Below are 25,629 nucleotides of genomic sequence, written 5' to 3'. Positions count from 1 at the left end.
CCATTTTGTCCGCTGCGTAGCCATTGCCGTTCAGAAGCTCCCATTTTGGCATAAGCCGGGAGTACGGTGGAAATAAAAACTGATATGATGGAAACTTGTACGCGGAAACAAGCGGGAACAATTCGAATCCGAATGTTAGCGGCGCTGTTCGTTTGGACGGAATGGACGGGAATGTATGGTTAAGAGAAAGGACTGGGCCCACAGCCACCTAAGCTCGGTCAGAGCTTAGTGTGTGATGTTTAAGGCCTTCATAACTTACTTTTTTGGTCAACTGTCTATCCTGACAAAACTCACGTAGTGACTAAATAAGAATAAAATCTTCTTATTACGTAACCTTTGTATATATTGATAGGTGAAATCGCTGACAGCTACAAATAGAGCTCTCAGAATGTCAAAAATGTAATATTTTAGCTTAAATTTATTTTCTACGAAGCAGTACTTAGCATATTTAGAAAATAAAAAATATACAGAATTTGTTGGCGAAGCAAGTTTCCTCTGGTCAAGGTACTTCCATTGTTTAAAGGTTAAAGTAAAGTTGAGAAGCAAATGCCATTCTTTATTCTTTGCTTACAGGAACAGCGAACTTTGAATATGGAATTTAATGTCTCAGACGGCAGCTTCTGGTAAAAGATTCTACTCATGAGAAACATGGAGCTTTTATGTACGCGAATTCTCAGCCCTACTAATATTTAAATTGTACCATTTTGTTTTATATTTTTCATTATTGCTGTCCCGTGCAATAATACCGACAAAGAATTATCTTTCCAGACGAAGAAACATCTGACAGAGAATTCTCTGTTTTGAAGAATCGTTTTATATTATCTTTTCTCGTACTTTTTTTAAAAAATTTTCAACTGTCAATATGTGCAAGAATCCTGACAAAGAAGTGCTTTATAAACAGCTATATTGTTGTTGTAATCACAACACATGAGTATTTATTTGGACTGAACGAAATCGATTTGAAAAGAATGAGTTCAGAGCGTAAGTGGAAGCAGATCCTACACCTTGTGTAGCGGAGGCAAGGAGGTTCGATCGTTTGACCTGTTACAACTCTGAGACTTGCCTTGAACATTTATAATACAGTAGATTTCATTAATTTTAGAGTCCGTACTCCTGTTATTCTGTTTTTGCACTCCTGATTAATTCATTTTATTTCATATGTCTACGTTACGGCCAATAGAAACGCCCTGCAATGACATTTTATCATTTTCACATATTTTCACAGGCGAAGAATTTCTCTGTTATCATTACGGATTTCTCTATTTGTTTTATTTACGGACCGAACTTTTGCTTGGAAAGGTTCGAAAATATTACCGCGAGGTAGCAAACAGAGGCACAATTCCATTTACATATACGATCATTTTCAGTTAAGGTACGCGGTTTCTTTATATTAAATTCGTTGATCTTTCTCTTGTTTGTTGTTTGTTTAATGGATGATTGAATTTAAATAAATTTTAAGGAATTCGCTTGATTGTTGTAGAGTTTGATTTGTTATTTTGTGCTATAAAAATCTATAGGTAACTGTAATTTAAACTATCTTGTGGTGTAAGACTGTTTTGAGACTTGAATTTTAGTTAGGGGAGAGGACTCAGTAGTAGTTGAGCACCCTAAGCACCCTAACTTCATGCTTCTCAAAATCTTATTGAAAATTTTAAATCACTCCCAATTTTTTACACCAGCTTATGTGGCAAGTCTCTTGCTTACAACTAAGGTTTAAGGGCCACATCAGCAAATATGATGCCACATCATCATGCTATTTGCCAAAGCGTCCAAAACAGCCCCCAAAAAAGCGAGACCAATGGTTGTGCAAAAGGGAGACCCATAGTCATGCAGCTGATGTGGGATCACATGATTGGTTCTTTTTAACAACTATGGGTATTCATCATCAGCAATAACAACTTTAAAGTCACAACTATTGGCGTAATGTTGACAAAAAATTTAGACATTAAATCAACAAATGTGAGTATTAAATCAACAACTACTATCACAACCACTAGAACATGCTCAAATACTAGATCCTCTTCTCTAATATGTTTTGACCTTTAAAATTTTAGAGATAGATTCTTGCAGACATTAATATCAAGCTCAAACATCATCCATTCCCAAATGTTTCTGATGAACATTTTGTTTATGCTAATCCAGCTTTTCAATTATTTAAAATTTAACCATATTCAATATAGAAATGCTGTGTAGTCTTATTTGTATTCAATATAGAAATGCTCTGTAGTCTTATTTGTTACATACGTTTCACTGGAATTCCTACATTAGTGCTTCAATTAAATCCTTTAGGTCAATGAAGCCCTGGAACCACACTGATCATGAAAACCTTTAGTGAACTTCGTTAATCTGACATTCCCCTCACCTATTTTGGAAAATTTTGTACTCATGGGTGGTGGAATAAATGAAAACAGGTCAGCTGTAACAGTAGATATAAATACTAATCTTCTGCTTTACATGTTAATGTTAATGGGCAATACCTGCTGAGTCCATATAGGGATGTTTAATCTACACTCTTTATATTGGTATATCAAATAGAGTTACGACATGTTTTCATGCTTTTTCTAGTAGCTGCCGTTCAATTGTTTTAGGAAATATCTGTGGAGCTGCTGGTCCCATGAGTATTTATTTTTCTGCTTATTTTTTAAGTGAAATTTTAAAATTATTATTAATAGTATTAGTAATAATTTGTGCATAATAAAATATAGAAATAAAATGTTAAAAAAAGAGAGGAAAACAAATTTGTAAAGCCACGTGGCATTTTTAGCAATATGCAATTGCTGCCTATTTCCAGCCCCCCTTATTTTCCCATAGCTTATTTTTTATTCCTAAATAATAGCTGCTCCACTTAAATAACAAAAGATTCTAAATTATCCTTTTCCAACAATTTTAAATTTGTATGGGAACACTCCAACTGCTTAAAATTAAGCAGAAAATGGAGTTAAACAGTAGCATGGAAACATGAGGTTAGGAATAGTAACTTAAAAGAAATTCCCACGACTTAAAAACTAAGATAAATTCTTACGCACACATGGAAGCACAATTTATCTTGTGATGGACTGATTTTTTTTTTCTGATTTGTACTTTCACAAATAACAAGTAAACAACCAAAACATCTTTTAATCGCCAAGATTGCGATGTGGACATGTAAGAACCCCTGCTAAAAAAATTCCCTAAAATTTGCAGCCTTGTGATTTTTGCTACAGCTCAAGGGTTTTATGTCAAATAATTGTCGAGGAGATTGATTTAACAGTTCCGAGTTTGAGAATCACAATTATAACATTTCTTACTTCGAATAAATAAAATTTATTTTCATTACATTGTGATCATCACAGTCACTACATGCATCTGCAAATACATTTTACATCAATTATTTGTATGCAGTTCTCCCTTAAGCTGGACGTCTACCTCAATAGGCTAAAAGACACTTGTAATATTCCCCATAGTGCAGAAAAAGGCAGGAATTTATATTCATGCGCAACAAATTTATTTGGACTATTTTATACACAACCAACAGCACCCACGCCACTCATATAGAGTCAACTTTGTATAGAATTTAAATTCCATCAACAAAATAGGTCGTGTCGATCCAGCTCTTTTCTTTAATAGTCAAATAATAAATAGGCATTCAAACTTCTTCAAAAGTTATGCAGCCATCTACACCTACCTGACAAAGACAATTATTTTCTATTTATTAAATAGATTAAAAATTAATTTTTGATTTTTCAAAATTATTGACCCCTCTACCACGCAATACATAATGTCCACGTTCTTATTCCCTTCTCCAAATTATGTTCACTGTTTTTTTTGAGGGGCGATTGAAGGCTGAAGCTATTCTTGCTCTAAAATAGACTTTTCGTACATCGTGATAGTGACCTGTTAGTCAATCGCAGCCGTTTATTACAAAATCGATGGTGTAAAACGCACGACTAACACGCGTGTTAGTCAATTTGTACTGCCATTTTGGAGCCAGGATAGACGCATCCGCGACTGAAGCTGTGGACACTAGCTAGTGAAAAATTCGATTTCCTTATAGTTGGCAACTAAAATTCACTTTATTCTGTGTCCCCCTAGTGTTCGGTCACGATATGCAAATATAATGACCTCTACGTCTCTTTCTCTTAGTGGAGCTTGAAGGGGAGCGATAGACTATTTGGGACTCACTTTTGAAGGTAGCTCTCAAATCAAGAGAATGTCTTTTTCAAGCAGATTAAGATCGTGGTGTCCTGATTTTGTGAGGTGTGTGTTGTCTATGGGTCCCATAGGTTGCTTTGGTCTTGTGGACATTATTAAAATCCTTCATTTGATTTCATTTCAAGTGCAAACTTCAAATTCACTCACGTCCTCCTTTTCAAACTGTAATTTGGTGCAATGAGCGCAAGGTCATGAAAATGGGTGTTTGTTGAGATTTTTTTAAAAATATTTTTAGAGTTGTTGGTTCTATGAATTTAGGGGAAGTGTATCAATGGTTGTTATAGCTAACTTCGTGCATCCATAGATTTTAAACAGTACAATGGATTTTGATGATTTTCTTTTGGTTGTCTCTGTATGCGACTTAGCTGCTTATAGCTATTGTTTTGGCTTCTGGGTAGTAACGATGCACGTTGTCGGATCCGTTATGCACACAAGGGTCAAAAAGTATACTTTTCAAAGTGTCCCCTATACCTGTTTAAAGATGCCCCAATAACTGTCCACTTAAAATTGTCAAAACTTATGCACAAATGCCCCAATATTCGTGTGCTATGGGTGCCAATAAAAGTGCAAAAATGGGCCAAATGTGGTCCAAAAAAGCTAAAAATTGAGGGGCCATTGGTACATGTGTAATTTATAAATGACCTTTTAGTTATTTGTTTTTTGTTTTTTTTTAAGTTAGTAATTGAGAGATTGGGTGTGCAAGGAGTGAATGGTTATTGGAACATGAACCGTAATTGATTCTCTTCCCCTAGTTTGACAATTCATTTTAAAAGAATTAAGTATTGAAATTTAGGAAAGTTGGTGGTTTTGTAAAGAATGATGTGAATAAAAAACTTAATAAATAATATCATTTTCTTTCTATTCTTTTTTTTAGTAGGAATATAAAATATTAGCAAATTTCTAGCTAATATTAATGAATTTCTAACTAATATACAAATTCCTAGTTAATATTAATGAATTTCTAGCTAATATACAAATTCCTAGCTAATATTAACAAATTTCTAGCTAATATATAAATTACTAATTCATGGGGCAATTATTAGCCCCACCCAAATTTCATTTAGTGAAATATGTTGTCCTAAATAGGGGAAGCTATTTTTTAGGAAAAGATTCTAAATAATTTTATAGCATTAAGTTTTTTGTTTCATGGGACTTCTTGCTCCATGAAAATAGATCCTGTAGTCCCCCGCCGACCTTACTCTTAGTTTCCACAAACCAAAGATTGGAAAGGAAATCAAAACTGAAATAAGCCTATCAAATATTAAGAAGACCAACGAAAAAATAATGTTATATATAAATTTTTTATTTGTTTGCAACCCTTTATAAATTTGCACCTTTGGAAAATTAGGAAAACTTCAACTTGAGTAGATATATCTTACACACTTGCAGCTTCAAAATCCAATCCAATTAATATACCTTGAAAACTCAAAGCACTAAATCTCATTAAAATTCTTCAAGAAATAACAACCTTTTATAAATTTGCACCTTTGGAAAATTAGGAAAACTTCAACTTGAGTAGATATATCTTACACACTTGCAGCTTCAAAATCCAATCCAATTAATATACCTTAAAAACTCAAAGCACAAAATCTCATAAAAATTCTTCAAGAAATAACAAGTCACTAATGAATTTTTTTTTTCTCAGCTTTTTTATTTCCCATTTTTTAGAGAATTTTTTATTTATTTCATATTCCCATTCATAAAGCAACCCACTTTATAATTTTTTCTTTGACATAGAATAAAGTTTATTAAAATAACCAAGGTTCAATGTTTAATCAATTAAATAGAAATAATATCGAGAATCTTAAGGCTATTTAGAATTTAATTAATTAATTATTCTTTAAAAAAATCCAAAATTAGCCTAGAAAAATTAAATAGGCTAAAAGAGCAAAAGGGGATTATATTTGCATTACAATAAAATAATAGGTTTAAGATCTTCATTAGATTTACGTTTGGGAAGAGGACATGAACATTTATGCTTTGAACATGTTTTATTAACTGATAATCCATTTTTGCAAGTCTGTCAAAACTATTGTTAAAGTATTCATGTAATAAGAGTCATTTCTACTTCCACTATATGTAATCTATAATTTTGGTCAAACATAACTATATAATTGAAAATCTGGTTACCTCTACAAAAATAAACTCTTTTTTTTTTAATTGGTTATATATTACTAAAAAAGAGAGCATTTGAATTGGTCATATATTGATGATTTGTTATTTTTGGATTCTCCTTATACACTCTTTCATCTTAATGATGGATCACATAATGTGATCCAAAGCATTGATGCAAAAGCTGTCACACAGTCGAATCTAGAAACAACACATCATCAACATAATTGATTGTGGAAATCTAATATTATTATATATTACCATAAATAAAGTAGGTTACAATAGGCTTTCTTGGCCTAGACTAGGAAAAATGAGTTTATAGACTTAGCAGTCTATTCAATATGAACATAAAAGCAAGAGGAATTTCAACATCAAGATATTACAACACTTTGGTCATCAAAAACAAAAATGACTAACTATTCTAGCTTTCGCTATATCTATCCATATTATAAATGGTTATTGGGGGAGTAATATCTTGAGACAAGTTATCATTGGATCTCACCACCTCCAGAACTAGATTGTAGTCAACGTACAATGTCTATTGTTATGTTTGATAATATTGGTTATCCAAAAATGTATTAATTGTTTGCATTAAGTTGTTTGTCATTCTCAAGTAGTTGTAAGCGTTGGTTGGTTGATGGTTGTATTCCTCTTGGCCATTGTTGGGAGCTTTAAATATATTGTGTATCATCAAGAAAGGGGGTATGATGTAGTGGGATCAATTGTAATCCTTGATCAGCCATCTCTAGTCTTCTTCTCTATAATAATTTCATGAGTGAATAAAGACATATTTTACTCTTGTATCTGGTATGCACTATCATCTTTATTATTACTTAATGTATTTGATTTATTAGATATAGTAGCAAACATTTGGTGTTGTTGCCTTAAAAAAATCAAGTTAGATTTGACCCAATAAAGGTAGAAAGAGGCCACAAGGCAGTCAAGACCAAGCAATCAAGTGATCTTTACAAATTCCTGAACATAGATAATGGAGAAGAAGATAACAAGAAACATTCAAGGAAAATCCAATTGCAGCCCTTCCCAATAACAAAGTAAAAGCTGAAGCATCTATCAAAGTTGTAGTCGGAAGAGAGGAAAGTCTTCATTAAAAAACTCTCAAAGGGAGAGTACGAAGAAGTTGTCAAACACTTATCGCTCCTTGATGAAGCGTATGAAGGTCTTGTAGACCAAACAAGCAACTCTTCTATACAATTAGTATTAGACAAAGAAGAAAACCTTGAGACTGAGTTTCTAGAGATACTGGAGAGTAATGTAGATTGCATAGAACAACTATCCATATCAGGGGAATTGAGATTTGGGGGAATTGAGCCAAAGACTCCAAGGGAAGAGAGCCTAGGAATGAGGAGGAAGGTAACTGAAATGCAAGGGACACTGAGGGTGGATGTGTAGAGGACTCGTATGCGGTCGTGAGTGTAAGTGAAGCACTAGAACGTTGAGATAAAAAGAGTCCAACCAAGTCCAAGGCATAAGGTACATACCGACTAAGAAATATGGTATGTCCCTTGATGAGTTCCTATGTCGATAGGCAGAGACTTTGCAAGTTCACAAGAAATGGGTTGGAGGACCCTTTAAGGAACTACAAGATGTGCAAAACTATTTGGATAGCAACGATCAAGAAGACATGGATTATAGGTTGAGAGTGTTTCAGACAATATTACGAAGAGTAGCCATTGACTGGTTCAAAAAATTGGAGGAGAAATCCATGGACTCATAGGAAGCTTTGAAGAAGGCATTTGAAGTGGAGTTTACATTGTTGAAAGATGATAATGAGATTGTGACCGAAATTTACAACACTAAACAAGGGAAGCATGAAAATGCACGTCCTTACAATCATATGCCCAAAGAGGTGTCGTTCAAGTTGGAGAATCAACCAACCAATGGCCTAAAGAAGTGATGGTTCATTAAGGGATTGATTCCCTCGTTGTGTAAGAAAATGAAAGTGGTACCTCTGCAATCGTACACTGTTGCATATAATTAGGTGATGGATATCAAGAGCAATTCTAGAACATCATCTCAGGAAAAAAGATAGACAACAAAGAGAGCATCAAATTTAATAGTGATGAAGAATCCAAAATGGTTGAGGCCCTACAATGAGACATTATGAGAATGGTGAAACAATTGAAGGCAGAAAAAAGGAACCAATAAAGAAACTAATGAACTATGGTGTATTGAGTGAAAAATTGAGGGATACAAAAGGAAATTGTCCTAGAAAGATGTTTTGTGATATTTGTTAGGTGATGGGTCATTCATTAAAAGAGTACCCATACAATTTAAAGATTAGAAGTACACGGGTTCTAGATTCACATAGGGAGAATCCACTCCCTCAAAGCCACATAATGCATCGCTGGGAGGTTATCAAAATCAACGAGGGCGAAATCAAATATGTTATGACTCCAAAGGATGTCTTATCATATAGTGTCAACAATGTAGTGAATGGGGGACACTTTGCGAGAGACTACTCAATTAAGAAAGAAAACATACAATTATTTTGCAAATGGTGTAGACTGGGTGACCATGAAGACACTGACTATCCCAAGCAAAAGGGTATTAATATGGTGGACATGGAGGAACAAGACAAGGCAGTTTTGGCAATCATGAGAGTGCATACAAAGAAGGAAGTGTACCTAGACCCTCATACAAAGAAAGAATGACTTCGAGAAGCTAGAGAAGAAGTAGAAAAAGTGATGGTGAAGGAATGAAGAACGTCCAACAAAATTGCATGTCATTGTGATTGGAATCAGAGAACATATATTTATAGGTGCTACAAAATATAGGTGCTACAAACAACCGTACCTACCAAGAGAAAAAACCTTCTTGAAACCATGCCACAACCAAGAATGGCAATTGCCAACAAGGTCAATGACAAAAAGACCCAAGTAAAGACGTGATAGTAGAGCTGCCACTTGAAGGCAAACAAATCATTAATCCAATCTTGTTACAAATTAATATTGTGAAGCAGTTGATTATCGTTCAAATGGAAATCATGTGGAAGAACCTTACAAATACCATAATCAATGGAGGCTGGGGAGTAAATGTATTGGCAAAAGATACTTGGAAGTTTCTTGGGAAACCAACCCTCTTGCCACCAACATTTCACTTGGCAGGTGCTAAGCAACATGGAATCAAGCTGTTGGGGATGCTGATGGCATAGAAGCTAACAACTAGGACCTAACAATTCCTCTTGAATTTTGATGCAGGAGCATCCTTGGTTCATTAGCAATCTTGCATCAACCAAAAATATTTGCTCTCTATTTTGTTTCTTGTTCAGTTCAGTTTTTGTGTTTCACTCCGGACCCCTCTAAGTTGCTCATTTTATGTGCGGGGCTAGATTTGGCTTGTAGACATGTTCTTGTACGTTGATCTTGGATTTCAGCTCGTTTGGATCTTTTTCTAGCAGGATTTTGCTTCTGGATTGTCTGACAGTTCTCAGTTTCTAGACCAATTTAAACCATAACGGCTAGATGGTGTTTCCCTGTCTTGTGGAGCATTTCCTTGACTTGCAGAGTCGATTGGCACTTCATACGATGTTCCCATATGCTTAGTTGACCTTCCTTTTGGTCCACATCTCATTTCAGTTCTGTTTTGGGGGATTTTCTTCATGCTTAGGGCCGACCTATTTGCACATTACACTTTCCCACCTTGGGTATTGTAATCTTTCTTTGGCCGACTCAGATGTGTTCCAAATGCTATATAATGATGTATTAGATCCTAGATGGGTAGTCTATGGATGGTAGATGATGATCGGATAGATGTAGATCAAATTTTAACATCTCTTTGGCTCCATATTGAATGTGTATTCTGAATTAGGCATGTTAGCCTGCTTGTAGCCCGGATGTTGCCAACCAGTTGTATTTGAATTCATGATATAGTTAAAGCCCGATTTGGCATTATCTCTATCTTGTGTTGTTGTTTCCATTGTGTTAATCTTGTTGCACAGTTTAGACAGTTCTCTTTGAGGACGCTCCTATTATGACTGCATCAGTTGGTATCAGAGCAAAGGTTCTTCATTCGAGAAGATTGTGTCTTGTTGAAACTTGTTGTAGGGTGACAGATTGCGGATCCAACTTGCAGCTACAAGGGACTTTGTCTAAATGACATGAAGAGGAAATGTTAGAGGTTGAGCGCAAAGAGATGCAGATCTGACGGTGATGGATATGTTGAGACAGACTGTTGCATGATTGAAAGCTGTTGAAATAACCCAGAAAAGAGTTCTACATTTTGATGATGTGAGTGATGGTGAACAAGAGAAGAATGTTGAACTGGAAGATGGAGGTCAACTAGAACTCCAGCAAGGAGATGAAAGATTACTGGGAGCCCTAACTTGCGTAAGTAACAAATCGTATTTTAATCCATCGAAATATAGTGGTAAGTTGGATTTGGATGAATTGATAGATTGGATCACGAAGATGGAGAAATATTTCAATTTTGAAAACACAAGTGAAGACAAGAAGGTGAAGTATCCTTGCACAAAGTTGAAAGGACATGCATCGTTGTGGTGGGAACATTTGCAAACGGATAGACAGAGAAGAGGCAAGGAGAAAATTAAATCTTAGGATAGAATGGTGAGTAAGTTGAAAGCGAAGTTCTTACCTGCAGATTATCAAGTCAATTTGTTTTGAAAGTTGCAAAACCTGAAGTAGGAGTCTAGTGTGAGGGAATATACTAAAGAATTCTACAAGTTGAACATCAGATCCAGACATGAAGAGGATGAGGTTGAACAGATTGTGAGGTAAATCAATGGATTGCAGATGTCTATACATGAGGAGATCATAATCAAATTGCAAAGTAAGGAAGAGGCTTATCAATGTGCCTTGAAAGCTCAGGAAAAGGTGAACAAAAAACATGAGTAGAGGCAGAGACGAAGAGGAGGAATATTTCAAAGAGCCAAAACCTTTACTAGAAGTGGAAGATCTTTTGCAAAGTAGAACAAAGGCAGGGAAGAAGGCACATATGATAATTCACACCGAAGAGATGATAGGAACTTTAACTGGAATGGTGGATAGAGTGGCTATCGGAATGAGAGTTATACAAGAGATGAAAAGAGGAAGTTTGGAGGAACTTTCTTTAAGTGCGGAGAAGAAAGACACCGAGCTTTTGAATGTAAACAATGTAATTCAAATAGGAGGATAGAGAACAATGGAAGAACTGCTTCTGCTAAGGAGGAGCCTACCGGATCCTTGGATAAACCTGAAGATGGAGAAGCTTTGATGATAAGGAGAACCCTATGGCAAAATGAAATAGACCAAGAACTGTTACAGAGGAAGAATTTGTTTCAGACAAGGTGTAAGGTTGAAGGTAAGTGTTGCCAAGTCATAATTGATAGTGGTAGTTCAGATAATCTAGCCTCAGAAGAGTTGGTGAACAAGTTGAAGTTGCAAAGGTTAAAACACCCTAAACCCTGCCAGATAACATGGATTCAAGATGATCATAAGGTACTAGTGAGTGAACAATGTTTGGTAAAATTTAAGATTGGATCCTACCGTGATGAAGTTCTATGTGATATTATGCCTATGGACGTATGTCATATCCTATTAGGAAAACCATGGCAGTATGATAGACAAGCATTGCATGATGGGAAGAACATATATACTATTGTTGCAAATGTGATGAAACAAACTTTGTTGCCTTTGGAGGAGACTCATAAGAGTGAGATTTGTACAAATGCGAAAATTTGTTTGGTTGATGGACAATTTTTTTTGGATGTTTTGAGGAGTGAAAATATGTGCTATAACTTAATCCATAAGAAGTCTGATTTGAAACCAGAAGAGGGGCAACCAAAGGAGACAAAGAAGTTGCTAACAAAATCTGAAGAAATAATTTCAGATAACGTACCTGATGGATTGCCACCTATAAGGATTATCAGTCATTGTATGGATTTGATCCCCAGAGCTAGCTTGCCTAACAAAGCTGCACACTGGATGACACCAATAGAGAATGAAGAACTGAATAGATAAATACATGAGTTGTTGAGGAAATGTTTGATTAGAGAAAGCTTGAGCCCTTGCACGGTCCCTATTGTGTTAGCACCTAAGAAGGATGGGGAGTGGAGAATGTGTACTGACTCTAGAGCTATAAACCAAATCACAGTGAAGTACAAGTTTCCTTTGCCTAGGATGGATGACATAATGGACTATTTGAGTGGAGTTAGATATTTTACAAAGATAGGTTTGAAGAGTGGATATTATTAGATCAAGATCAAAGAAGGAGACGAGTGGAAAATGACATTCAAGACAAACGAAGGACTATATGAGTGGTTGGTGATGCCTTTTGGACTGACTAATGCATCAAGTACTTTCATGAGGTTGATGAACGAGGTATTGAAGAAGTTCTTGGGTAAGTTTGTGGTTGTGTACTTGGATGACATTTTGATTTTCAGTAAGACAAAAGAGGAGCATCTATTACATTTGAGACAATTTTTGCAGAGGTTGAGAGAGGAGAAATTGTTGATAAACCTTAAGAAGTATAGTTTCATGAAGGAAGAACTAGTATATTTGGGATTTGTGATATCTGTGGATGGATTGAAGATAATTGTTGAATGGCCTACACCGGAAATCATTGGAGAGCTAAGACCATTTCATGGATTGGCTAGTTTCTACTAGAAGCTCATTAGAAATTTCAGTTTAGTTTGCATCCCTATGACTGAGACAATGAGAGGAGACCAGAAGGATTTTAGATGGACATCTGGAGCAAACAAAAGTTTTGAGTTATTGAAGCAAAAGGTGACTGAACAACCTATGTTAGCCCTACTGAATTTCAGTAAAGTATTTGAAGTAAACTGTGATGCAAGTGGGAATGTGATTGGAGCAGTGTTGAGTCAAGAAGGAAAGCATATTGCCTATTTTAGTGAAAAGTTGAATGATGCAAGGAGAAGATATTCAGTGTATGATCAGGAGTTCTATGCCATAGTTCAAGCCTTGAAGAAGTGGAGACATTATTTGTTGCCAAGGAGTTTGTGTTGTATACAAATCATCAGGCATTACAGGATCTGAATAGTCAAGGTAAGTTGAATCAGAGACACATGGGATGGGTTGAATTCATGTAAAGCTATAGTTTTGTTTTGAAACATAGGAGTGGAATATCAAATAGAGTTTCTCATGCTTTGAGTAGGAGAAGAAATTTGTTGACCGAAATGAGAATTGAAGTGCTCGGATTTAATGAGTTGAAGACCTTGTATGAGGAAGACCCCAATTTTGCTGAACCTTGGAAAGTTTGTAAAGAGATTTTTGTGATGGACTGGAGCAAATGGTTGGATTATTTCATTCAAGATGAGATGCTGTTTAGAAGAAATCAGTTGTGTGTACCCTGAAGTTCTATGAGAGAGATAAAGGAGAAGCATAGTGGAGGACTACCAAGGACATTTTAGCATTGACAAGACAGTGGCTTTGGTAAGTGAGAATTACTTTTGGCCTTAGATTCATAAGGATGTAAGGAAATTTGTTCAAAGTTGTAGGATTTGTCAAGTTGCAAAGGTGGAAGTGAGAACGTAAGATTGTATAAACCTTTGACAATACTGGAGAGAACTTTGGAAGACATAAGCATGGATTTCATACTTGGATTGCCTAAGACACAAAGAGGGAATGATTCTATATTTGTGGTAGTAGATAGATTTTCCAAGATGGCATTTTTCATACTTTGTAAGAAGACAACAGATGCAGTGCATGTAGCATACTTATTTTTCAAGGAAGTTGTGAGATTGCATGGGTTACCTAGAAGTATTATTTCAGACCGAGATACCAAGTTTGTTGGCTACTTTTGGAGGACACTTTGGAGGAAGATGAAGACCGAATTGAAGTTCAACTCTACATTTCACCCACGGACAAATGGACAAACAGAGGTAGTGAACAGGAGTTTAAAAAATTTATTGAGATGTTTGGTTGGAGATAAACCCAGAGGTTGGGATTTGATTCTTGCACAAGCAAAATTTGCATACAACAATTCAATGAACTAGACTAGTGAAAAAACACCATTTGAGAGTGTTATCGGAATGAATCCTAAAGGTATATTAGAGTTGAGAGACATCATCCATGACGATAAAAGAAGTGTTGAAGTAGAGGGGTTTGCAGACCACATGAAGTCATTGCATAATTAGGTGAAACAATATTTGGAAGATATGAACCAGAAATAAAAGAAGGTAGATGAGAAGATGAGACATGAGGAATTTGGAGTTGGAGATGAGGTAATGGTGTATCTGAGAAAGGAAAGATTTCCAATTGGAACATACAATAAGTTGAAGATGAGAAAATTTGGACCTTGTAGGATCTTGAAGACGTTTGATTTAGGTAATGCATATGAAGTTGAGTTGCCGTATACCTTGGGTATATCACCTATATTCAACATTGCAGATCTGTATCAATATCATGGGGTAAAATTCAATGATGATAGTGAACTAGATTTAGAGAGCCAATTTCCTGAGAAGAAACCAAATGAGATTGAGGAGATTTTGGATAGTAGAGTTCGTAAGAGCACACAAAGAAGACAATACAAAGAACATCTTGTGAACTAGAAGGACAAACCAATGGAAGATTCTTCTTCGATTTCTCAAGTAGAAGTAGGCCATCTTGGTTTTCCTCTAATCCCATCAAAGTGAGGGACTCACTTTTCAAACAACCCTGGATGTCTGATGCAGGAGCATCCTTGGTTCATTAGAAATCTCGCATCAACCAAAAATATTTGCTTTATGTTTTGTTTGTTGTTCAATTCAGTTTTTGTGTTTCACTCCAAACCCCTTCGAGTTGCTAATTTTCTATGCGGAGCTCGATTTGGCTTGTAGACATGTTCTTGTACATTAATCTTGGATTTTAGCTCGCTTAGATCTTTTTCTGGTAGGATTTCACTTCTGGATTGTCTGGCAGTTCTTAGTTTTCAGACTAGTTTGAACCCTAATGGCTAGATGGTGTTTCCTTGTCTTGCAGAGCATTTCCTTGACTTGCAGAGCCGATTGGAACTTCATACAATGTTCCCATATTCTTGGTTAACCTTCCTTTTGGTTCGCATCTTATTTCAGTTCTTTTTCGAAGGATTTTCTTCATGCTTAGGGCCGACCTATTTGCACGTTACACTTCGCCTTGGGGATTGCAATATTTCTTTAGTTGACCTGGATTTGTTCCAAATGCTATATATTGATGTATTGGATCCTAGATGGGTAGTCAGTGGATGGTAGATGATGATTAAATAGATATAGATCGAATTTGAACATCTCTTTGGTTTCGGATTGAATGTGTATTCTGAATTAGGCCTGTTAGGCTGCTTGTAGCCTGGATGTTGCCGACCAGTTGTATTTGAATTCATGATATACTTAAAGCTCAATCTAGCATTCTCTCTATCTCGTGTTGTTGTTTCCGTTGTGTTAATCTTGTTGCACAATCCAGACAATTCTCTTTGAGTGCCCTATTGTCGTGGCTGCACCAAATTTTATGGTCATCCCATTGTAGAAGAAAGCATCTGATGCACTACTCGAGAGAGGATAGCTAGTGGCAGCCAAAGTCGGTCACAATTGGAAAAAGAATACAATCTCCATTGAGAACAAGGGTCGAAAGTATGCAATTGATTTAAAGAACCAAGCCATCAGTGACGAAGCAACTTCCTTAGACTTGTCAAATTCATATTCTAGAGAAGAATGGACAGAGAGTCAAGGTTGGATGGAACTGAATGACAAAGGAATTTTGGAGTTAGAGTCAATCTTAGAGGATGAAACAAATTCTCTCCATGGTCTATTTCACTGGTAAATGGAGGACTATGAGGTATTTTCATCAACATATAATTGTATTGAAGCTACAACTATTGGTGAATCTAGCAACCATTGAAGGCATGTAAAATTATGGGTGATACATTTGATAGTATGAAGAGCAGAATATGTAATGTGGAGCATATAAATAATTGTCAAGGAAAATCAACTTCATTGAAAATTTACAAGAAAAGAAAGAGGGAATTTGGAGGGATGGAAAATGGAAAGAAAAAATAATGGAGTTAAAAAAATTTAAAAAGTTGAAGGGGAGCCGACGAGAGAGAAATTTTTCAAAGGATTTATTAAAATATTACGGCCAAGGAAAATTCAATTAATAGGAAAAAAAATTGGGAAGTGGAGAATATAGGAGGTCATTAAAATATTAGAGTTAGAAGATATTATAACGAGTAGAGGCCAATTTATTAGTGTTGAAGAGAAAATTTATTAAGGCAACAAAATTGAAAAAAAATACTATGAAGTATGGAGAAAAAATAAAAAGGCAATTAAAGTTCAATTATATAAAGGTGAGAATTAAAAAATAAGAAAAAATGTCAATATATTCTTGCTCTTGGTGATATCGTACTTCTCACTCTCAGCCACCTTATAATTCACACTCTCAACTATTGTTTAATTCTCATTCTTAACCATTTTTCATCTCTCGACGACATCACAAAATTTGTTCTCAACCTACACCCTCAACAACAAAAGGGCACTCTTAGGGATCCAACTCTACTTCCAGTATACAACCATCTCTGTACCATATTGTATGCCCTTTGGAGGTCATTGTTTTACTGTCCTCCTTCAAAGTATGACATTTACAAAGTATCAAGGTACGACATTTAACTCGCAAGATTAATGTATGTCACTCATAGTTGGTATGCTCTTCTGTATGGTTTTCTTTAGTACATCTTGTATGACTCTTGTTCTTGGTATGACCTTCCTCAGTTGGCATTGTATAGTAGAAGAAATTCACCGTATGACTTGCTTTATCATGCCTTGTATGGCCATTAAAACTAGGATGATGGTAGTCTTAATATTATATGATGACATTCCCTTGGTTGCATCATACAACCATATTCTACCTCCACTGTATGGTGTCCAACAAGTAGCATAGTACAACCCTACATTTTCTAGCTCATATGACCTACAACGATATATCTAGTATGGCATCACTCTTTCACCATACATCAACATCAACTTCCCATAGCATGACAAATCATTGGCATCATACAACCTTTTAAAGAGCTTCTTGTATGACTTTAGTTATATCACATTGTACGACATCTCACTTTTGTTGTATAGCAACTTGGTAGATAGCTATCATACAACCGCAATATCTTAGCATACAGCCTCTAGACCCTTGTGTGCAACCTCAACAATTCGAGTACTCTACCATAGTATGACATTTATCTCCCTTCTTGTGACTCCTATGCAATGAGCATAGTGTACAATTATCATCCTACAACAAAATATGACCATCAATTTGAATTGAAGAGTATGACTTGATCATAATTTTGACACGAAGTCTCTATTTTTTGTTTTCATCAACATTGTATTTGGCATTTTAAAAAGTCACAAAAATTGTGTGTCATGATGATCTATGTGGTTCTAAAGGTCCTATTTGAGCTTGGCAGTGGAGGATTTGCCCCTCAACCTTTCCCTATTCGCAACAAGGAGCATGCCCTAGTCACTGCCCCTTCGTCCCATTAGGGCCATTGACCCTAGACCCCATTTGATTTTTCAAGTACACTACAACTTTGGGTTTGACAGTATAAGTAATTGTCTAAACTCCTGTCATTAGTCTTCCCAAATATTACTTCATGTTTACTTATTGTTTGGAAGATGATTTTTCCTTCTAGGGGGATGATGTAGTCAATGTACAATGTCTATTGTTGTGTTCAATAATATTGGTTATCCAACAATGTATCAATTGTTCATATTAAGTTCTTTGTCATTCTGGGGTAGTTATAAGCATTGGTTGGTTGACGGTTGTGTTCCTCTTGGTGATTGGCAGTTCCTTTAAATATATTATATATCGTAAATGAAGGCAAAATGATGTAGTGGGATCAACTATAATCCTTGGCCAACCATCTCTAGCCTCCTCTATAATAATTTCATGATTGAATAGACATATTTTACTCTTGAATCCGGTATGCACGGTCATCGTTACTATTACTTCATGCATTTAATTTATTAGATATAGTAGTAAACATGGATCAACTTCGAGATCATTCTTTCTTTCTTTTAGGTCCATATCTTCTAGGAGCTTGTCAAATGTGAAAGTTTTGTTGTATCTCTTACAAAATTCTATGTATTTTTTCACAAATTTGCCATCCTCTTTTGCGTAAGGCCAAAATTGTGTAGTCTTTATCTCAAATCTCCTAAAGCTTGTTTGTCCATTGTCCAATTGTTCCCTGTAGTATGCAACCCTTATTTTGGAACCAAATTTTGCACTTTTTCCTTTCCACTTCCAATATTTAATGTTAAGGTATTGTGTCAAACAATTTGTATACCAATGTAATGAAATGATTTCTATCTGTCCTTGATATATTGTTGATTGCAAGTGTTATTATGTAAGCTTGCACCCTTCACTAAGCTATTAAATCAACATCTTTCTGACACATGGAAACACTCATGGGCCTATGGGTTGCCTAAAAGTTGGAGTGAAACTCCCTAGAGGGTTTGTTCTATTGGATTCTCACATAAAATTACTTTATTTTCTGGGAAAAGGGAAGAGGAAAAACATAAAATGAAACCTATATTCCTATAGTGATGCACCAAAATGAGTTTCAGAACTTACACTTGTTGTTTGACACAAAAAGGTTTCAAGAATTCAGTTATTTCGACACATGGCTCATAGTTTTTACCTATTTGTACATCAATAATTCATAAGAAGGTTGAATGCTTTTATAGTTTTGAAGGAAAAGAATCTTTTAACAACTACAAGTTGATTACATTCATTACACAACTCGTAACTTGCAATGATCATGTATTTTTCTGCTTAAAGGTGCTAAATGAGACATGCACTAGACAATTTGAACAAAATCACAGAAAAGTATATCAATCATGAAATTGCACACAAGATAACAAAACTTGAGAAGGTAAAATGACTGAGTTATATTGAAAAAAGATGCTTATAACAACTAAACAAATTTGAAAATGAAAATCAGGCCAAAAGAACCTTGTTTCAGGTTACAATGTATGACTATGACAACAAGAACCCCTTGAAGAAGGCTTAAAATTTGTGCTTTGTATTTGTGCAATAGCTTACTACAATAAAAGAACAAGTGGTTGAAGAAATAAGACACGAGAAGACACGTTACATTAATTTTTCTTGGTCAAACCTCCTTGGCATCCAACTGATTTGCTGCTATTTTTAAGGCCCTTAAATTGCTCCAAAAAGGTGGGAAAGTGAAGAAAAGAGTCCCTCTTTGACCCATCTATTGATGAGGCTCCTAAATCAGCTCTTGGATGCTTGGTTCTGCTTTGAACTGGGTCAAAACAATTGCATTTTACTCTTTCAAACTGTTGGTGTAATTATTTATTCATCTTGGATATGATTACACTTTCCTTAAGTTTACCTAGGTACATGCACAACATTGTAGTTTGCATATGAGACACTTAGGGAGATGTGCTACATTGGGAGTGTGTATGTAGGACAATTTCCACCTTTTATGGTGTGATCTTGTTACTACTCTATCATATCCACTTATTGTGAAGTGATAATTCCACCTTCGGTGGGTGATCCACCTCATGTGGAATATTATACTATTTCTTCTACCTACCCCTACCTACCCTTGCATCTCATTGAGCCACATGTCATCATTGTGTTCTCTCTTGTCTCTTAGCCTTGCCTTTATAAGCAGGCTTATCTACATTGTATAAAACAACAACGATTGATGATCTAGTTGATCAGTATTTTCATCATTGATAGGAATACAGTTTATTCTCGTCACATTTTGTTCTCTCTTACTTGTGCTTTCCATTGCCTCTAGATCTTGGCAAATTCTCACACAAACTGTTGACCACTTCCTCCATGAACATAGGGCATGTGGTCACATGCCTTGTTGTAAGTTGAAAAGGTCTTGGATCGGATGGAAACACAAATGGCTATTAAAGACCTTCAAAATTGCTTCAAAGTGAGTTATTATAGCTCCAAACTACTGCTCACATGTGTTTATTACACCTAAGAGGTTTTAGCTCATGTGAAAATTCCACTTATGAGTCATAAATCTACTCTTATCACCAAAATTTATGCCTCACCCTCTATCATCTTCATCTTGTTAACATTTAGGCAGGGGTCCCATTAGGGGCGGTCCCATGAATGAAAAAAAATTGTGTTGTGGTATTATCCGTAAAATAGAAGCCCCTACTTTTTAGGCATGCAAATTTGAGCCAGTGAAAAATGGGTGAGGCTAGAAATAGCCTCACCAACTTAGGGATGTTATCTGCCACTTGTCAAACATCTAAGTTTAATTTCTATTAAAAAAATAGTTCTGGAGGGAAATAAATTGTTTTTACTTGTTCTTATTATGCACATACAAAGATATTATATTCACGAGACCACCAGCTTCCTTAAATTTCAGAGCTTAAATTTTTAAGTTGAACTACACTACAAAATTCATGAGACTGCGAACTTTAAAATTTTCTTAAAAAATCTCAACAGCTCCAACCCTATTTTGTAGGAAGCCCCCCTCCATGGCAACCTTAGAAAATAGAACTTCAGCACATTTGTCATATTTTAGCTTCATTACTAGAATGCTACATGGACAGCCATTAATGTTCTCTAAACTTGATCCTTCTTTGTGTTTGTTCATATTTCTTGTTGCTGCTCCATTCTTGACTGTCTATATTTGCCTGAAAACTCCACTTTTGGGTGACTTTGTCTTCCAATAACTAAGATAATTCTTGCTAAGGGTTAGTCATTATGATATTTCCTTTTCTTCTTTTGCTTGTGTATACATTTACACATATCAACCTTTTGCCTATTTCTTGTGATTATGGTAAGTCTTGCTTATGATGGTGCTTCCTCTTATTAACAATCCATTGATTGTCATAGCATTTCTTGAATGACTGTCTCATAAACACATTTATTCTGTCTTGAAGACCCCATTATCCTTGAAGTGTAAGAATGACAAATGCATTTCTCCATTTGATAATTTTTTCTCATAACAGGCTTGTTCATCTTTACTTAAGGATTGTCATCCATGTTGTCTCAATGTTGCTTGGAACCTGTCCATCATGACTATCCTCTCCTCTATCTCTGTCATAATTCTTTCTTGGACCTTCCTTTTATTCTTCAAATGTTGAAAACCTTTCAATTGTCAGTGACATATTACCATATGTATAGGCTTTACTATATTTATGTTATAAGCTGACTCTCCCAGCTAATTTCTCATCATGTTCTTGTAGAAACATTGTCATTTGGGACTGTGAGTGGTCATCATCTTGGTCTTCCACACCTCTGTCCCACGAAGTCCACGAAAAATTGTTGTGTCGCAAACACTACTTTTTGTGCCATCAATGTTCCCAATGGCTCAATGTTGTTTTAGTCGACACCTACCAAGTGGAAGATCGGCGACCAGAGTGTCAGCTTGCCCAAACATTTCCAAGTGTCCTCTGACAACGCATTAACTCTTGATCCCCCATCGACGATGGTGTTTTCCAACTTTTGACCCATGTAGAGAACCTCTTTGTCCACAATGTCAAAGATTCCCAAATACTGAATTTCAAGTGCAATTTTTTTTTGTGCTTTTTGGATAGGGTTTGTCAAATGGGAATTTTGCAACAAACTTACAACTAAACTAATGCATTCAAGACTGGAAATCATTCAAAGTTAATCTATCATGCTATGTTCACAAACTATTTCCTTGAAATGCAAAGTTTGAAGACTTTATTGGAATTCCTTACAAAAAATCAATTACTACAGCATTAATGAACCTGATATGAATGATCTGGCTGCTGCAATCATCTATCAATTTGCTCAGAAATTGTTGCACTAGGCTCTTAATGTTAAGCTACCACCTTTTAATATTTTTGAAGAATTTTTAAAGCTTCCCTTTGCAAAATCGCCTTCTTGCTAATTCGCCCTACTTGCAGTTGTATTGTTGAGGTATATGGAAGTGATTTGCAGCTAAAAAATGATGGGTGACTATTGGCAAAATACCACCTATCTTAGGTCTCCAATCTGCAACTATTAATCCCTCAAGCTGGCTAGATTCAACCCTCAAACTTCACTGATTTAGCACAAATGGAACCCCTAATTGAAGTCCCCACTGAAAGCCAAATTCACTGGATATTTCACCAATTCAAATGGCTGCAACACTAAAAATTATCTCGTTCTCCAATGGCTGATGAAGACTAAAACCCTTGGTCTCTGCTCTCCACAAAGTCATGAAAATAAATGATAAACAATAATGATCGAACTTCTTCTTGTCAAACATGTATAATCCTCAAGGAAGTTCGATTTTCTCCCAAAAAGCTCTCTTAATAACATTAACTATTATTACATTAAGTTGGCATCATTTAATGAAATAATGACCTTGGGTTGTGTGCACATAATTAATTAATATTTTGGCCCCCTTCTCATGATGCCTAGACCCTCATGTTACAAAGTTAAGTTATAACTTTATATTCACTTTATTAAATGATTTATTATTAATTTGACCACATAAACATTAATAACTCTCAAAATACTTAATATTTCTTTGTGTCGGTTGAAATGGGAGTACACCCTGCTTTTCCCCATGTGACCATACACTTCTACTAAAAATAGAAAGTGTCGTTCTTGAACACCCCAATACTTACTATAAATAGTAAGTAGAAAAAATGATGTCCAATTGATGCCAAATGAAGACCAAATTAAAGCATTCTGAACATTGGAGATGATACAATCCTCACGAGACCCTCTAACCATCCTCATTAGCCTATGAGGGTCATAATGATAGGCTAATCTTACTGAAAAACCGATGTCAACAAGAAGGGGACATCACAATCTGCCCTCCTTGAAATTGCTTGTCCCCAAGCAATCTCAACTCTGAATGCTATAAAAATTCTTCACTCTTCCATGTAGCATGTTCTACCAATAAATATTTCCATTTAATCAAGTATTCTCTGATAACCCATCTTCGTAGCTGTCTCTCCCTGACATCCAATATAGACTTAGGTATCAGAATCAATTTCCCCTCATTATCTAGGGGTGGCAATACTGCATAAGGAACAAATCGATGGGCCAACGCCTTCTTGAGGCGTGATACATGAAAAACATTATGTACTCTGCTATCCGCTAGTAGTTCAAGCTCGTAAGACACCTCACCTACTTGTCTAATAATTCTGAAAGGGCCATAGTAGTGTGGCTTAAGTTTTTCTGCACCACTCTTCTTGAGAGTGGTCTAACGATAGGGTTGCGGCATCACATACACCATATCTCCAACCTTGAATGATCTCTTAGTCCTCTTATGATTAGCATATTGCTTTTGCTGGTTCTGTGCTTTCACAATATTCTCCTTGAGAACCTTCATAATGTCTCGACTCTCCTGTAGTAAATCACCAGCACTAGGCACTCTACTGTTGCTCAACAGTAAAACTAGAAAACTGGGTGCCTCATATCCATACAATGCCACAAAGGGTGTCATCTGAATCGACATGTGGAAGGTGGTGTTATAACAATACTCACATAGGTAAATCCACTTTACCCAAGCCTTTTGTTGCCTTGCAATATAATTTCTGAGGCACCCTTCCACCCATTTGTTTACTATCTTTGTTTTCCCGTGTGTCTACGGGTGGTAGCTAGTACTCCAAGTGAGTTCGATTCCACACAATCTAAATAACTCCTGCTAGAAATGGCTCATGAACTGACAATCTCTATCACTGACAATACTCCACGGTAAGCCATGTAATTTGAATACCTCATGGAAAAACAACTATGCTACCTATGTAGTTGTTATTGAGAAAAAGTGGGCATATTTAGTAATCCGATCAACAACTACATAAGTACAATCTCTGTCTTGGGATTTTGAAAAGCCCATGATGAAGTCCATGGATAAACATTCCCTCTTCCTATCAGGAATCGGAAGTGGCTGGAGTAGGCCTACAGGGTAAGTGTGCTCATGTTTATTCTGCTAGCATATAGGGCACTCCCTAATAGATCGAAGTACATCTTCTTTGAGACCTTTCCATGCGAAGCACTCTCGTATCTACCTATAGGTCTTAAAGTAAGTTGGACGACCAGCCATAGGTATATCATGAAAAGTTCTTAATACTGTATTCTTTACCTCTAATCCTGGGGTCAAATAAATCCTCCCTTTGTAAATGATAAGATCATTCACAAGGGAATACTTGTTGCTTTAATAGACCCATCAACAATGCTAGAAGCCCATGAATCCTTCGCATACTTTCCAATTATTAAATGCTTCCAGTCCTCTAAAATATCTGTCATTATGCTCAAGTGAGGTCTGCGGGATAATGCATCAGCTAGCATATTTTGAGTTCCCTTGACGTAAGCAATGTCAAAATCATAGGATTGTAACTTGCTCACCCATTTCTGTTGTCTATTATTTAAGTCTTGCTGTCCAAGGAAATGACGCAAGCTGTTATGATTAGTTTTTATGCAAAATTTGCTGCCAATAAGATACTGTCTGAACTTGGACAATGCATGCATTATGGCCAACATTTCCTTATCATAAATATTGAAACTACGCTCCGGCCCTCTGAGCTTCCAACTCTCGAATGCTATTGGATGCTTATCCTGCATAAGCACTGCTCCAATTCCCTCACCGGATGCATCACATTGGAGCTCAAATGGTTTATGGGAATCTGGCAATGCTAGGACTAGGCATGTTGTCATTACCTGTTTGAATTTGTCAAAGCACTATTGCGCTTCAGGGGTCCAAATAAACACACCCTTTTTAATCAAATCCATCAAAGGTGTTGCATGATGAGACTACCCATTAACAAATCTACGATAAAAACCACATAAACTAAGGAATCCTTTAAGCTGTGTCAGGTTCTCTGGAGTGGGCCACTCAATGATGGCACAAATCTTTTCAGGATCCATACATACACATTCTACACAGATAATGTGACCCAAGTACAATAATTCTATCATACCCAATTCACATTTCGATTCCTTAGCATACAAAGAATCCTTATCCAAAATGCCCAATACTGTGTCCAAGTGTACCAAATGCCCATCCGATGATTTATTGTATACTAAAATATCATCAAAGAAGACCAATACATACTGCCTCAACTATGCCTGAAACACCCTATTCATTGTGGACTGAAAGGTGACAGGTGCATTGGTTAGCCCAAATGACATAACCATGAACTCAAAATGTCCACAGTGACATCTGATTGCAGTCTTCTCTATATCCTTCTCTGTGACCCTGATATGATGGTAACCTGATCTTAGATCAATCTTTGAAAAGAAGCAGGTGCCATGGAGCTCATCTATCAGCTCATCAATCCGCGGGATGGCGTATCTATTTTTTATGGTCCTTTTGTTTAGGGCCCTATAATCAATGCACATACACAAGGTACCATCTTTCTTCTTAACCAATATGACTAATGAGGCGAATGGT

At 36.0% G+C, this 25,629-nt stretch overlaps 2 protein-coding genes across 4 annotated transcripts in view; one reads left to right on the top strand and one right to left on the bottom strand.

Moving 5' to 3' along the window:
• Positions 1-388: 388 nt before the first annotated feature.
• The window catches only part of LOC131061222 (magnesium/proton exchanger), a 115,135-nt gene continuing 89,894 nt past the window's right edge, over positions 389-25,629 (top strand). Inside the window, exons 1-3 of one of the 3 annotated variants that reach the window (XM_057994756.2) lie at positions 389-661; positions 902-1,026; positions 1,226-1,372. The gene's annotated coding sequence lies outside the window, so the exon portion shown is untranslated. Of the gene's footprint in view, positions 662-792; positions 1,027-1,225; positions 1,373-25,629 lie in introns of those variants that run through there. The other 2 variants (XM_057994758.2, XM_057994757.2) reach the window with 2 other exon arrangements.
• On the bottom strand, positions 23,092-23,694 carry LOC131856494 (uncharacterized). The gene is made up of 2 exons (XM_059208288.1): positions 23,468-23,694; positions 23,092-23,380 (listed from the first exon to the last, which is right to left on the bottom strand). The coding sequence occupies exons 1-2, from the start codon at positions 23,692-23,694 to the stop codon at positions 23,092-23,094; spliced, it is 516 nt and encodes a 171-aa protein (XP_059064271.1).

This window comes from Cryptomeria japonica, chromosome 7 (assembly GCF_030272615.1).
Source record: "Cryptomeria japonica chromosome 7, Sugi_1.0, whole genome shotgun sequence".
NCBI lineage: Eukaryota > Viridiplantae > Streptophyta > Pinopsida > Cupressales > Cupressaceae > Cryptomeria > Cryptomeria japonica.
The sequence above is the reverse complement of the archived record's forward strand: the minus strand, read 5'-3'. Positions and strand labels throughout refer to the sequence as shown.